Raw genomic sequence first — 15,813 nt, forward strand, 5'->3', positions numbered from 1 at the left:
CCTGTTTATCTGGATTGAGATCCGTCGAGATCCATAAGAAGTGGGTGTTTGGCAAGCTCCTAATGGAGGAGGGTGAAGTAGTAGTTAGGGCAGCACCCGCTTTAATACACTCCTCACAAAGGTAGCCTCTGCTGCAGAGCGTATGTCTATGGCATAATGTTTTATAAAGGGGGTCTCGGAGGACCAGGTTGCTGCCTTGAAGCTGTCCATCAAGGTCACTCTGGAGAGGTGTGCAGCCGAGGAAACGTGTGCCATGGTTGAATGGGCCTTGATGGCTTTCGGTGGAGTTTTCCCCTGAAGCTTGTATGTCAGGCCTATGGGCTCTACTAACCACCTGGATAAGCATTGGCGTGCAATGTAGGTGCCCTTGGCAGAACCCGCATAAGCCACAAATAGTCTTGCTGTGGTGCGAAAGTCTTTTGTCCGTGCCAGGTAAAACAGGAGTGCTCTGCGCATGTCGAGTGAGTGCAAGGATCTTTCCAGAGCCGAAGATGGGTTCCTGAAGAAAGACAGAAGGACAATGTCCTGGTTCAGACAAAAACTGGACACGATCTTGGGCCGAAAAGTTGGGTCCATACACATAAGGACCTTATCTTGGTAGAATCTAGTATACGGTAAGTCGAACCTTAGCGCTGTGAGTTCACTCACACGTCGGGCTGTCGTGATGGCGACAAGGAAAGCAGACTTCCAGGAAACTAGCTGCAATGACGCTATTCCCATAGATTCGAATGGTGCCTCAGTAAGTGTGGAGAGAACCAACGAGGGGCTCCAGGGTTCCACTGGACACTTTACTGGAGGATAGACATTAGATAAGCCTTTCAAAAAGGCCTTACTCTCCGGGTGAGAAAAGAGAGTGGTCTTGTCCGAGCCCGGGTGGCGAGACGAAAGGGCAGCCAGGTGGACCTTCAAGAAAACATTAGCTAGGCCCTGTGCCTTTGTGGAGAGATATAGCAATGTCTGTCTGACAGACGCGTGCTGGGCAAGAAACCTCTAGACTTGGCGTAGTTTTTGAAGCGCAGCTATTTGCCAGCATAATTACGCCTGATAGACTCCTTCCTACGATTCAAAAGGACCTCCTTCAGAATCCTATGCGCCACACGGTCAGCCGGAGAGTGTGCACATCCGGATGGAGGATTTGGCCATCAACTTGGAACAGAAGGTCCAGCACCCTTGGGAGATGTTGGTACTGGTTCTGGGACTGTCTGCGTACTTGTGGAAACCATGGTTGCCTTGGCCATCACGGAGTCACCAGGAGACACGTTGGTAAGTAGACGAGCTACTACACTGGCAATTATTGGTTGGGGGAAATGTACAGCACATGTACAGCACTTCCTGTGTCCAAACCAGTTGGAAAGCATCCCCTTGGGATAAAGGGTCGTGTCCCGCCCTGTAACAAAAGCGGGCACACTTGGTGTTCAAGGATGTTGCGAACAGGTCCATTGTTGGTTGAAGCCAGCAACTGAAAAAGGGAGTGATCTACTCCAATTTGAGGTCCCACTCGTGATGCTTGTCTTGGAGGAAGACTCGGCTGAGGTTGTCCGCCTGGGCATTCTCCAGGCCCTTGATGTGGACTGCCACTGGCGACACTTAGTGCCGGATGCACCAATTCCATATTTGAACTGCCAGGGCGCATAGGCTGCGAGCACTGTCCCGCCCTGATGATTGATGTAAGCCAGGGCTGTTGTGTTGTCCAATTGTACCTAGACGGACGAGCCTTGGAGAAGTGGCAGAAAAGCTTGTAGCGCAAGAAAAACAGCCAGTAATTCTAGAAAATTGATATGTAGCTGGGCTTGTTGTGGAGTCCACCTGCCTTGAGTCTGGTGGAGGCCACAATGTGCTGCCCAACCTTGAAGGGAGGCATCTGTCATCAGCCATACCATTGGAATCTGGATTTGAAATGGGATTCCTGCGAGGAGATTGTTTCGCTGTTTCCACCAGGAGAGTGAGTCCAGGACCCTTGGTGGAATCTCTAGTCACTTCCATTGGCTGTGTCTGGTTGGGTGGAAGACGGTCAGAAACCACAGCTGAAAATTTCTCATTTTCAATCACGCAAAGCGGATGACCGCATTGCAGGAGGCCATGAGGCCTAAGAGACGTTGGATCGTGAGAGCCGATTGGACCGGGGAGTGTTGGTCTCGATTGCGGACAAACTGTTCTGGCAAGTATGCTCTTTGGCGCTCCATGTCCAAGATAGCCCCTATGTAAGTGGTCACCAGAACCGAGTCCAGGTGAGACTTTTCCCAATTCACTTGTATGCCTAGGTTTTCCAGAACGTCCAACACACAACGGATGTTTGAAGCCAAGAGCCAATTGTCCAAATATAGGTAAACCATAACCCCCAGCATTCTCAGATGGGCAATCACTGGAGCCATGCACTTTGTAAAGACCCTTGGAGTGGTGGACAATCAGAAGGGCAATACATTGTATTGGAATGCTTGGCTTCCTACTGTGAACCATAGAGATTTTCAGTGTTGAGGTCTGATGCTGACGTGAAAGTAGGCGTCTTTCAGGTCCAGCGTTACAAGCCACTTTTCTCCTTGTAGAAGTGGAAGAATTTGTTGCAACACCATCATTCGAAACTTCTTGACGTTCACAAACTTGTTCAAATGGTGGAAGTCCATGATGGGGTGAATCCCCCCCCCTCGCTTTGGGATTTGAAAGTAGCGGGAATAGAAACTGTTCCACTTGTCCGCCCATGACACCAGAGCTATTGCCACTTTCTCCAATAACTCCTTCACCTCTTTTTGTAGGGCTTCTGTTGAAGAAGTGAATCTTATTCCCATGAACCATGGTATCGTCCTGAATTTGATGGTGTATCCCATTGATATGATCTTCAGGACCCAGCAGTCTGATGTTATATGGTGCCACACGGGGGCATGGCTTGCCAACCTGATGAAATGAGGCTGTGGAGATGGTAGTAGAGCCCCCGTAGGCGGGAATGGGGAGAGAAGTGGTGTCAGTGAGCGGACCGGTGTCTCAAGGATGTTTCCAAGAGTCGGTGGCCTTGCGTTGAGATTGTCCCAACTTTGATTTAGCCTGATAAGGCCTCCTTTGGTACATCGAATTTGGCTTCCGGTATTCTCGACAATCTTGATGCCAGAATGGTGGTTGTTGTCTCTGAAAGGTGGAGCGGTATTTCTGCTGGTAAGACGATGAAGTGGAAGCCTGACTCATGAAAATTTTTGCTGTAAACTTTGATTTTTTTAATTGTTCCATTGTTGAATCTGTTGCCTCACTAAACAGGCCAGTGCCATCAAAGGCTAGGCCCTCTATTTTATCTCGCATATCGGGTTGCAGATTAGTAGAGTGCAATCAAGCGTGTCTTCGTAAAGTGATCGCCGTTGTCAATGCACGAGACTCACTCTCAGCCAAGTGCCTGGCAGTGCTAAGCAGCTGTCTGGTCAGGTCGCCAGATCTTTCTAGAGTCTAGTTGAATCTCTTCCGAAATTCTTCTGGAGGCAACATGTCTACGTCTGCGAGCAAACTCTCCCAGATGCTATGGCTGCACTTTGCTGTACAGGCAGAGTAGTTAGCCACCTTGATTGAGAGGCAGGAGGTCGAATACACTTTCCTTCCGATGAGGTCCAGGTTTCGACTTTCTTTGTCCAGTGGTACCGTGTAGAGTTTCCCAGTTTTTGACATGGAAGCGCAGTCAATTACCAGACTATTCGGTGCAGGATGCTTAAGGAGATAGCCGTTCTTCTTGTCTTGGATGCGACATAGGCTCGAGGCACTTTGATGTTGGGGTGGAAGTGTGGAGAACTTCCCAGGCGCACTTGGCTGCTCACATTATTACTGGAAGCATTGGCAAAGCCACTGGAGCCGTCGTTTGGGTCTTTAGCATGAAATTATAGACTGGATCGTCTATTGTCGCCAATTCTGAACAGAGCTCCAAACCATGGCTCGGACATGCTTGTGGTACGCTTTGAGCTCTTCGTTAGGCGATACATAAGTGGTAGGGGCCACATTAGTTGGTGGCTGTACAATGATTTCCTCCTCCTCCTGGTCAGATTCAAAATCAGAGGAACCATAGTGGTCAGAGCGTGAGATAAGGTCTGGGTAGCAACAGATAAGGTCTGGGTAGCAACAGTGACACATTTAGGACATGGATTGAATGGCAATGACGTGGGAGGCAGCTTCCATGTCCTGTTGGATTCAGTGATGTAGGCTGTTCAAGGTGGAGAAGAGCCGGTTGGTTGTGTTGATCTCGTGTGGGTGGAACCACATGTGCACCACGAGAGAGGGCTCTGCAGGTGGGTGGTTGTCAATGCAGGAGACAGGTGGGCAAAGGACGATGAGGCTGCTCAGGGCTCTGATGGAAGAAACCCCGATGTCGATGGGGTGCTCGAGTGCGAGTCTAGTAACGTGAGGAGTGCGTCTGTTTCTGCTGGAACGAGAGATGTAGCAGCATCAGCATTGTCTCCATCATCGATGTCGAAGGATGGAGGTGGCAGTCAACATCGAGGAGAAACTTATCTTGAAATGGAGACCACCGGGGTATGAAGCATCGAGAGAGATTGGCTAGTTACTACCAGTGTGGAAGGAGGAGAGGATGAGATTGGTGTTTGAGCTGGTGAAAGAGAACAGGCCCTCAATACCGGGATGGTCAATGTTGAAGGCAGGTCTGTCGACATCCTTGTTGATACCGAAAGCGCGGCACCCACCGGTGCCGCAAGGGTAGCACTGTCAGTCCCCACAGTTGGAGATGTTAGCTGTACGTCTGAAGGGGAAGGAGTGCGCTCCACCATTAGGTCGATGAATTTCTGACGATTCTCACTCGGTGCTGAAAGATATTCAGAGATGAGGTGCTTCAAAGGTGTCGACAATCCTTGCATAGTTCCTTGATGAGAAAGCGGTCTCGACGTTGAGGTTAAGGCCAACAAGTGGTCTCTTTCTCGGCGCGTTGAGGTCAATTCACCCATCGAGGTTGAGGTCGACAAATGGTCCCCTTCCCAGCGTGTCGAGGTCGGTTCACCTGTCGGTGTCGGAGGGAACTTTCCAGATGATGCTGTGCGTGATGTCAAAGAAGTGGTTGTGGTCGATGCCAAGCTCCATTTCTCGGGCCTTTTCGAGCTGTTCTTTGAGGAATGATCAGGACTCTACTGCAAGGTTGATCTAGTTTGTGATTTTGACTTGTGGGAAGCCGAAGTCGACAGTGGAGTTAAAGAGGATTTTGGAGGCATCTTCGTTTTCGATGCCAAAGGGTTCGGCGTGCCCAGCTTCGAGGGGCTCAGCATGTTGTCATAGATTGCCACACAAAGGCAGAGTGCTCTGTTTTTCCGAGTCTGCTTGGAAAACGACAGGCAGATTTACACGTGGCAACATTATGCTGCTCACCCAAGCAAATAAGGCACAGATCGTGTAAATCCTTAGAGAGGAGTTTCACTTTACAGCGCTCTCACCTCTTGAAGGATTTTTTCCTCTTCAGCCATCACGAAGACAAGAGGGATAGTCAGGCAGTCACTAGGTCAGAGATAACCGAGGGAGTCTCGTCAGCCAGTCCAAGTCAATTTCCCGCATAGTCCATCAGCCAATCCAAGTTCAAAATTGAAGGAGAGAAAAACACGTCAGCCAGTCCGGGTCAGAGGGGAACGTAGTTCGCCAAACAGTCCAAGTCACAAATCCGTATAATCAGTCCGAAAGTAGAAGAAAAAAATCACAAAAGTCTTTAAGAAATAAGAGGAACTTCCTGACTAGCGGCAAACCGTAGGTCTAAACACAAAGGCGGTAGAAGAACTGAGGGATGTGTGTCCTGCCTGCCTTTAAACAGCACGCACAGGGCGTGGGAGCGTGGTCAGGACACCTCGACAAGCTTTGGTATAGCTACCGCATGGTTCCTGCGCAAGCGTGGAAAACTCCACTTCTTATGGATCTCGACGGATCTCAATCAAGATCATTTGTATCCTGTTTTTCCATGGAGCAGAAGGTGGAATATGGGCATTCTCTCCCTTTTATCCTCACAGTCAAGCTGCACAATAGGTAAAGCTGAGAGACACTTACTGGTCCAAAGCCACCAAGTGAGAATTGCATGGCTAAAATTAGGAATTTGAAACCAGGTACTCTTGGTCCAAGAGCACTGCACCAAGCTGCTTTGTCAGAGCCTGCCTTTCTATGACAAGAGGCAGTGCAGGTGAGAAAGCATGGCAAGAGTTATCAAACTTTTTCACAGGCCTATCACATTTCAAAGTATTTGATGACTACTTTTCATAACATGGAGTTGTTGGTTAACAGTAAATGCAGGGGTGGAAAGCAGATTTGTAGAGAAGACTTGGCAGGCATGGGCTGCTAAATCTTTCCCCGCCTGCTAATCCTCCTCAAGACTTTCTTTTGGTCTGCAAGTCTGACTGGGAACATGGCTAGGAGAGAGAGATCGTGAGGGGAAAGATTAGGCATCTTCTCTGCACCTAGGTAGTTTTGGAGCCTGGACCTAAAGGCCTTGAGAGGCACCCCCTCCAAATTAAGCATCATCATGCTCTGCCGGGCAACCACACCTTCCAGGACAGACTAAAAAGGATTTGGGGCCCCTAGGGGATGTGGAGGCCCTGGACTTCAGCCCCAAAGTCCACGGCTAAGGGAGTCTACTCTACGTTACTGGTAATCATGGCTTTGGTAATCCCTTATTTTCTGTGCAGTGTATACTTCTGCACTGAGTACAGGTTAATACTTGGAGTATTCGTTACCTTGAATCTTATGAACTTCTTCTTCCAGGAATAGAGACCAGACAGATAGATCTGCCTGAGAGCCTCATGGCTCATGCGAAGATCAATTCCATCTGGGGTTACAGTGAACTGAAATGCGACTGCTTGATGGGCTTCCGCCATTGTTAGAGTGTATCTGAGAAGTGAAAAGGATTACAAAATTATATTGAGAGACACTTGTTCTGCATGAGATATATCATCCAAAACAGAAAACATAATGATCCTAGTGCAAAACTGTGCAGAGCAAGAAGATACCATCTTGGGTTTTTGTTTTTTTGTTTTTGCAAGCATCAAAGAGAATACTGCATGAGCACTCCTCCTCCTCCCAGGCCATGTCACAGATATGCCAAACAACAAGAACAAAGGCTTTGCCCACAGTAATATCTACAACAGGATACTTTTGACCAAAGATAAGTGACAAGAAGCCTCTGCTCTGAAGCAATCCTATTATTTCATTAAGAACTAGATTAGGTTTTCACACAGGCAAACTAAATCAACTGAAGAACATCAGAGCCCTGCATTCAGGTCAGCTATTAATTGTGAGGAAAGAGGGAACATGAGGGTAAGCAGAAGAAATCCATTGTAAAGATGTGGCAGAAGAAACCAATGAATTTAGTCTAATCAAAAGTTACAGTTTAGTAACTTCAAAAGATTTTGTACATTTGTAAACGTATTTGTGTTTTGATTGTTCATATTGCTCCAATTTAAGTACTCAGATTATCTATCATTCCTTAATTACCAATGTTATTTTAAAACAATTTGTTTTTTGATTCACTGCTCAACCACAGCTGCTCCCACAAATGGGCCAAAATCCTTTTGAACTCCAAGCACATTCCCACTCCACAATACAACCCGAATTTGTTCTTAACTTCTTTACATTAGCTTACATTTTTGAAGTATGCCTACTTCTAACACTGAAGATCATAACCTTATCTAAACGATTAACAGCAGTTAGCAAACATAGAAGTATCAGTACAAGACACAGAAGCAGACCTGACATGACCACTGATAACAGAATAAGTTCCAAGTGATTAATAGCAAAGCAGAATAGTTTACTTCCTAAAATAAACTTAATATCCATGTGCAAAACAAATGGTGGAAGGAAGGGAATCAGGGTAGAAGGGTAAATGAATGGACTTTTCTTGGTTATATTACTGCACTATAAACAATTGTCTTACAAACACACAGGATGAACTGAAATAATTTGTTGACAGGGAGGGATTCTATCACAAATTTACCATATGGAAAGAATGTTGTACATTAAGGGCCTGTTCTTATGTTACCTCAGCTGCACAACAGCCATTGAAGTATGGCAACTTATGCTTACTGTGCCATTCTGGTTACATAGGACCCGAGGGTCACATAAGGGAAGTTGGCAATAAAGCCACCCCCCAAAGCAGTACTGCCCCAGCTTCCGGGATAGACAAAATAAGCAGTCCCTCTCAGAACATGCATGTTACCAAAGCAGTGCAAAAGTAATTCAGTGGTATGGGAGCTTAAGCAACATGAAGTGGGAATGCTGTAACACAGAATTTCAGACATATTTTAGCACTGATAACTAAACTACCCTTCTGATGATCAGTAATAAATTGGTTGTGGATCAGGTCCCTCTCTATATCTAAGCAATGATCAAATATCTTGGCAGTTGATCATGGACTATTTATCCACAAATCATAGTGTGTGGTAGATTTGCAACTTCATGTTACTTCTGGGCCTCCATAACCCATTACAACCAGCTATAGGTTATGCTTATATAGCATTACTTAGATATTGATTGGAGGTGGAAGAGAAATATTATAAAATCTACCAGTTTCATTATAATGATTAATTTCCTAGCTCAAGAAATGTTTTCATGACAAATACTAATTGTTCTCAATTGTGTCCCATGTTGGAATGAAGACAAGCAGGCAGTCATAAGGGATTCTATCACAGAATTCACGAACTGGGTGGTCAGGACTAGGGATGTACACAGAACCAGGAAGCCTGGTTTGGTCTGAATAGAACCAGACTCAAACCGAACCAAGCCCAGTTTGGTTCTGTGCATGTCGAGCCAGGCCCAAGGCCAAACTGGTTCAGGCTTGAGGCCAAAGGGGCGAGTTCTACAAGGTTTTTTTTAAAAAATAAAAAAATCCCAAAAATTACAGCTGGGTCCAGCAGCCTCCAGGGAGTGCTGACACAGCCGTGAAGCAAACACACAAATGGCCAGTGCGCATGTGCAGCGACCTTCAAAATGGTCACCGCAAGCAGTCACAGGGCCAAAAAGTCCTATGAATGGGCCCGAAGACCAGGAGGAACCTGGCAAGAGGAGGAGGAACTTCAGTGAACCCCCCTCTCTCGCAGCCATGGCAGAAACCACCAGAGGATGCCAGACCCAGCTGTAAGTTTTGAATTTTTTTTTTTTTAAACACAACATTTAGAATCCCCGAAGCCGACCTGAGGGGTGTGGTTCAAAATCGAGCCAAACCAAACCGGGCCCTGTTTGGCTCGAGGGCAAGCCATCGAACAGGCCCAGTTCAATGGTAAACCAGCTCAACCTCGAGCCCATTTGCACATCCCTGGTCAGGAAAACACACACACCCCGGTCCCAAACAACTCAGGAGGGAGCTGTCAATAGAGCAGGGGCCTTATGTCCAAGGTGTAGAGATGGTCAGGGACAGTGGGAGGCAGATGGAGATAGAAGTTAACAACTACTTGGCTCCTCCGCTGGTCACAAAACCAAGGGCAGGCACAGCGGTGGAGCTTCTTTGGCTGACAGGTCAGGTGAGAGTTCTCTCTTGGGAGACACTGATAAAGCTCATCTAATGAGTGGACAAAGAAATGCCATTCTTATGCCTCCCTGTGGCTTTGTGAATCAAAGAGGAGCTGAATGGTTTTCAGCTCCTATCCCTCTGTCAGCCTCCCTGTGCCTTGAAGAAATCAGAGCAGTATTTTGCTTTATATTCTTAACAGTCTCTTCCTGAATTTTGGATTAGTGTACAAACTGAGTACAAAGAATAAAGTGAGAAAGCTATGAAAATATGGACTCCCTTTGCTTGACTCCTACTTGTGTAAATCAGAGTTTCCAGCAGTTGCTGCTATAATGAGCAAATACCTAGTGAAAATAACTTGGAGCCTGAAATTAGATTGGAAGTCTCCAACACAAAGATCAGATTTGAAAAACTACATAGGAGCAAGCAAACTCTTTCTCATTTAAAAGGTAAATGTGCTTTATTTATCTCTACCTAATCAAATCAATGGCTGACATAATAAAGTGTGTGAGCTCCTATCATCAATGAAGCACAAGCCCCTACACTGGTCTGCCATGCCTCCAAAGCGTGGGCACTCGTCCATTCTTCTTCAAGAGCACAAATACTTTTTATAGCTTGCCTGTACTCTGGGAGCACTCTGGTAGAATGGAAACATGTTGCTTGAACCTCAGCAACATGTTTCTGGTCTATACATAATTAGTTAATGTCAGCCAGTAGCTTTAAATAATGCCAGGGGGGCGGGGCAGATTCATGTAGCTTTATATATTATATTTGCATAAAAAACATGCAATTAAAAATTAATAGGTATATTATCTTATAGGGGTCACAGTATCAACAAGTTTGAGAACTCCTGATGTATAGAGATTTGAATAGGTTAGGCCAATGAAAGTAAGTGGGGGGGGATTAGTGTCACAGTTTAGTCCTCTCCCCACCCCCACCACCACAATGTAACTACACTCCCCAGAATAACCAGGACACTTTCCCCATACAATGGATCTCAACACAAATTTTGATAGTTTTAAATATGCAGACTGATAAGAAAAATCGTTCACACTTCTGTATTACCACATCTGTAATACCCAAATTGTCCCTATGTAAGATACTGGTAAAGCACCGTGCCCTGAGTGCTCAAAGAGCTTCATAATATATACTTTATCTCAGAAAACCTTACAGCAGCCCAATATCATTATTATCCTCATATTGAAGATATGGGGTTGGGGCTAAGCCCAAGTACAAAGTATTATTTGAACAGGGTTGCTCTAGGAATACGTTCACTGTGTTCTGGTCTCCAGTGTCAAGACCAGGGGGAAAAGGTTTAGTGAGTGTGCAGCAACAGCAAGCGGTGCACAGCACTCACTAGCTGGTTCCCACAATGTCACAAACTACCATCCCCAGAAAGGTTTTTGTCACTTTTTTGGGAAAGTGACCATGCTTTTTAAAAACACAAAAATTATGTGAGGAATGAACATAATTGCATACAGTAAGTGTACATGCAGTTATTCAAAACAATTAAAATAATGCAGGCAGATCACCTGAAGTACGGGGAAGGGGCAAAACAGAGGGCTGAATCAGAATTGCTAGTCTGTCCATTTTTTGCACAATGAACCCGAGAAGAAACCTAGTTCAGCCCAAGAGAGAAAAATACACACACATTGATTATTTTAAATCGGGGTGGCCCTTCCATGAGGTGGAGTGAGGAGGTTGCCTCAGGCAGCAGATTACTGGAGAATTAGTGAGGCAACAGATGCCCCCACTTTAAGAGAAAGAAAGAGAAAATGTAGGAGGATGCACACAAACATGGAGCAACATTTGGCTTCATGCCTCAAGCACACAGAGGCCTTGAGCTGCCACTGATTTTAATTATACATTTGTATGCAGCCTAAGAGATAGCGGCTTGTCTAGGTCCCTGAGGTGAAATTGGACCAAGGAAGTTCCTGGCTCACAGCTCATTCATTACCACTATACTATGGCCTAAAACCTTAGCATTTAACACAGATTTGGGCAGATTAAGCTAATTTCAATGTGGCTTCACAACATTAGTCACAGCCAGTCACAGAAATCCTTCATAGTCAAGGGTGGGGGGAGTGGGAAAGGTGTACAGCTGTGAAAGATGGCAGGAAAACATCAAGAAAATACTGGAAATGGCAATATAGATGTTGCGATAACTAGGTTAATGTTTTGGTTCTCATATTTAGCATGGTCACCATTCATCCTGGCATAGCATATTGCACAGCCAGTGTCTCTCTTCTGTCTTTTTTAGACTGTGAGCCCCTTTGGGACAAGAAACCAAGCAGTAAAATATTCTAAATAATACAGAAATGTGAATTGTTTCTGCTTGTCAGTCTGCACATGTAAATTAGTGCTCAAAAGTGGATACCTATATCTAATATATTGATTCAAATTAAATAGCCAGGAACAGCTTGCCCTTCTTTTATAACAAATACAAAATTTAAATATATTTTGCATTAGTCAAGCTCTATACAAGTTTAAACAGAAGCCTCTACTTCTATATTAGACCCTTAATACAGTTTGACACATTGTCCTAATTCGAGCTTTATGGTTTTGAATTATTGCTGGAATTATTGGGATGGTTGTGGGGTCAAGATTCCAGATGGTACTGGTCAGAAATGCAATACTTTAACAGCAGTACATTATGGAAAGCACTGAGGCATGCTTCCATTAAAGTTATATTTAAAATTTATACACTTCATGACAAAAAAAAATAGGACTTGAAGACACTGGCTGACATCCAGACTACATTACTTTGAAGTAGTTCTATTAATTTCAATGAGACTACACATGAGTAATGTAGCCGGATGTCAGCCATGGTTACTGAAACAATTGCTTTCCGCACCTCCGTAACGGAATGCTTCTCTTTAGCCAAAACAGTTCTCAAAGGATATAGTCACAAGCTCCTGTGCTGTTCTTCCATGCTCATGGACAAATACAAGAGAAGTAAAATGCAACTCTGATATAGCCCAAGAAATATCTGCTTAGAACATGAGGCTTCTATGCAGTTCTCAAAAGGAAAGAACTTTAAATTTGTGACAAGAAATAATGAAATGCAAGCACACTATTATGTGCAGCTAGTTGGGTAAAAGAAATAAAAAAAGAACTTTAATCTAAATTGTCTTTGTCTCTTAAGATCACTGTCTTGCTCTGTATAGAGATTTTTAATCGTCTGCTGCAGAGCACTTTCTCCGCCTCTGCATTTCTGAAGAAGTCACGTGTCTGTCCAAAAAGTAGGTAAAAGGGCACAGCACTACAGAGCATGCGCCTCAATTTAGAAATGCAGACCATTCTATTGCAAGGAACGCAGAAGCTACATGAACTCATTTGGCAAAGTATCTGTGTACAGTCCTTGCTAGGCGAATAGCAGAAGAGTAAAGTATAAAAACAGAGCTTGTGAAATCTCTCTCTCACTCAGTGATATTTCCATAGTTGCAGAAGTTCAACATGCCAGTAACATCTGTCCTGTTTTTGAAGAGTTTTCTCTTTACTCAAAGCAAGATATTGTGCAGGTGGGGGTGGGGTGGAGGAGACACTGTGTGCTTGGGAGGAACTGTTGCAATTGTGCCATCTTTTCATTGGTCTGGAGGCCATTCAATCCGTACTGCAGTAGCCAGTATTAAAACTGGCCTCAAATAGTTAACTCCTGGAGATGCAATAATCCTCACTCAGACTTAACGCTTATGTTCTGGGACTGTCCCACAGTGCAAGGTTTCTGAAAGGCGGTTATTACACATATTAATTTATTGATACATTCATCTCTTGAACTGAAGGACATGAATGCAGTACTGGGGTATATCCCAGCTGACTGGGGACTAAAGTCAAGTTCTAAGCAATGGCTATGGAAAAGCTTACTGGTGGCCAAGAGAGTAATATTGTGGCAATGGAAATTTCCCACTCCCCCTAGGATTGAGGAAAGGGTGCACGACCTGCTTGAGTTAGCGGCACATGAAAAATGGGCCCTCAAAAATAAATAAACCAGATAAATGGTCAGAAATCTGGGACAAGTTCCTTGAATTATTCTTAGAATAAGAATCCTTTTGATTTACCCACATCTACTGGTGCAAAGGTGTGTATTCCTTCTCTTCTCTCCTTCCTCTCCCCTTCTGTTCTCTGTCTTCTTCCCTCTATCCTTCCTTTCTTTTCTCAACTCCCCAACACCCAACAACCATCACAGCGAGCAGAGGCTGGTTTGGGGAGGAAAGGTCAGTCTCAGTGGCAGGGGATAGAAAAAAACTGGGAAAGATATTTGTAAACTACATAATGTCAAAAATTGTAAGGAGGGGGTAGAACATCTTTCTTAAAAGCTATTTATAGTTTGGATCCACCAGCTTCCTTAATTCAATGTTTTACTGAACTGTAACAAGAGTTCAAACATGTAAAAACATCCACACTGCAATATCCAATACAACAGATTGATATCTGAAACAAAACAAAAAATTGCACTATGCAACCTTCATTAACATATGCAAATATCTTTATGACATTTCTATTACAAAAAACAAAGGTTATTTTTTAACCTAGCATGCCCCTGATCAATAAGCCAACAGTTCACCTTTAGCACAGAAGGCACAAAGTACTATGTAGTGAGTCAGATCTAGAAAACCTGCAACTACCCTATTAAACCATGGGGATAAAGCCCATTACTGTGCCTTTTTATTCCGCTGTCTGAAAATCGCTCTGTGAATGTAAATATTCAACACTATTACTACATACAGATCTTGAACTAGGAGATCTACACATGATTTCCTGCAGGTTTTTGTTTTTTTTAAATGCATTTAAAGCTGTAGGTTCCAAACCAATTTTTGAATTCTCTCAGTTTAAGGGTTTGGGGGCTAAAACCTCCACAATGTTTGCCAAATTTAGGGCCAAGTGTATTCAAATAAGATGCATAATGTATTCAAATAATTCAATACTGAAAGTAGATGGAGTAAAATGAATGCTCCCCCAAAGCCTTGTTTTTCAGATTTAGTTTCCAATTGCCGTTCTTTGTGGAACCTCAAGTTTTTATTCCTCCACTGCATTTTATATATCGGTTTTACTCATTTGGTCTTTTATATGGTGCCATGTAGTAAGCAGTGACATGTGCAATGAAATAAAACTTCTACTGGAAAGGCATTACTTGCTCCCTGTACCTATAATTTAGCATTAATACAATTTATATGTACCCACGCACACTCCATTTTAACCCCTGCTAAATGGGGCAAAGAGACGTGTGTGTGTGTGTGTGTGTGTGTGTGTGTGTGTGTGTGTAGGCAGATTGTGAGCCCTTTTGGAACAGGCCTTTTGTGAGCCCTTTCAGGTGTAGATTGTAAGTTCTTTGGGGAACTAATCTTTTTCTTTGTAAAAGGCTGTGAGAACTTTGTTGAAAAGTGGCTGATAAATAATAATAAAATGGGGAGGAAAAGCATGCGTATTTACAATAATTTATTTTAAAACGATGGCTGAATTTGCTTTTATGGGAAAATAGGTTTTTGCAGCATTTTATTAGCTTTGTTTTTATATTTTCTTCATATATTTACAGGATTTTAAGAGCCATGGCTGGAAAGACATGAAACATCCAGTATAAAAGCAAAGGATAAGCTCAACATTATACCATATACAGTACTGTATCAGAATCTTCATATCTTGAAGTGGGCCAAAGTTATCTTCATACCTTCATGTTAATTGTTATGGCTGTGAACCCAAATAAAGTGGCTGAATGGAATAAAAATAAAAATAACTAGCTTGACTGGGCACAGAACATCTGCGCCTCCAGCTGGCCCAGACACCGCCACTGCCTGTTTTTCTCCCCCCACCCAGCTTTATAGCTGGCCAGCTCGCTTCTTCTCCCCCCTCACCCACTTCTGCCCCCACTTTCTGGACAGTGGGCCGGCCAGCCCGCTTCTTCCCCCCCTCCCCCACACTTTCTGGCTGGCAGGCCAGCTGGCCAGCCGCCCCCCACCTCTGCCTGCCCACCCACTCCAGGCAGCAGCCGCCTCCTCCTGCTCCCCACTATTTTCTCTCCCGTCCCCTTTGCTATCCAGGCAGCTGCTTGCAAACTCTTGCGAGAGCTGCCACACATGGGATTAGTAATAGGTACGTTTAAGAGAATTAAATATATAATAGATGGATAGACAGACAGACAGAATAAGATCATAGAGACTTGATGCTGAGTGTGAAAAAGTGATTAAATAAATCAGGGCATATTCTACAAAAATGGGAGTTGTTCAAGACTATAAGGCAAGCAAGAAAGAAACCGAGCAAGGAGGCGGCAGGTACAGCTACATAAAACACATCAGAGAATAAAAAAGGGTTTGAGATGTATATTGACCTGAAAAGGCTTGTACAAATCAGAGTGAAAAGTTGATAGTAATCTA

General features: G+C 44.3%; 1 protein-coding gene across 3 annotated transcripts in view; it reads right to left on the bottom strand.

Moving 5' to 3' along the window:
- Positions 1-15,813, bottom strand: part of CPT1A (carnitine palmitoyltransferase 1A) — a 72,089-nt gene that overhangs the window by 48,304 nt on the left and 7,972 nt on the right. For 2 of the 3 annotated variants that reach the window (XM_053289830.1, XM_053289833.1), the window contains exon 2: positions 6,681-6,834. In XM_053289830.1, coding sequence (XP_053145805.1) covers positions 6,681-6,821 — 141 coding nt within the window. In that variant the 5' untranslated portion in view covers positions 6,822-6,834. Of the gene's footprint in view, positions 1-5,402; positions 5,528-6,680; positions 6,835-15,813 lie in introns of those variants that run through there. The other variant, XM_053289841.1, reaches the window with a different exon arrangement.

Source organism: Hemicordylus capensis, chromosome 1 (assembly GCF_027244095.1).
Source record: "Hemicordylus capensis ecotype Gifberg chromosome 1, rHemCap1.1.pri, whole genome shotgun sequence".
Classification (NCBI taxonomy): Eukaryota; Metazoa; Chordata; class Lepidosauria; order Squamata; family Cordylidae; genus Hemicordylus; species Hemicordylus capensis.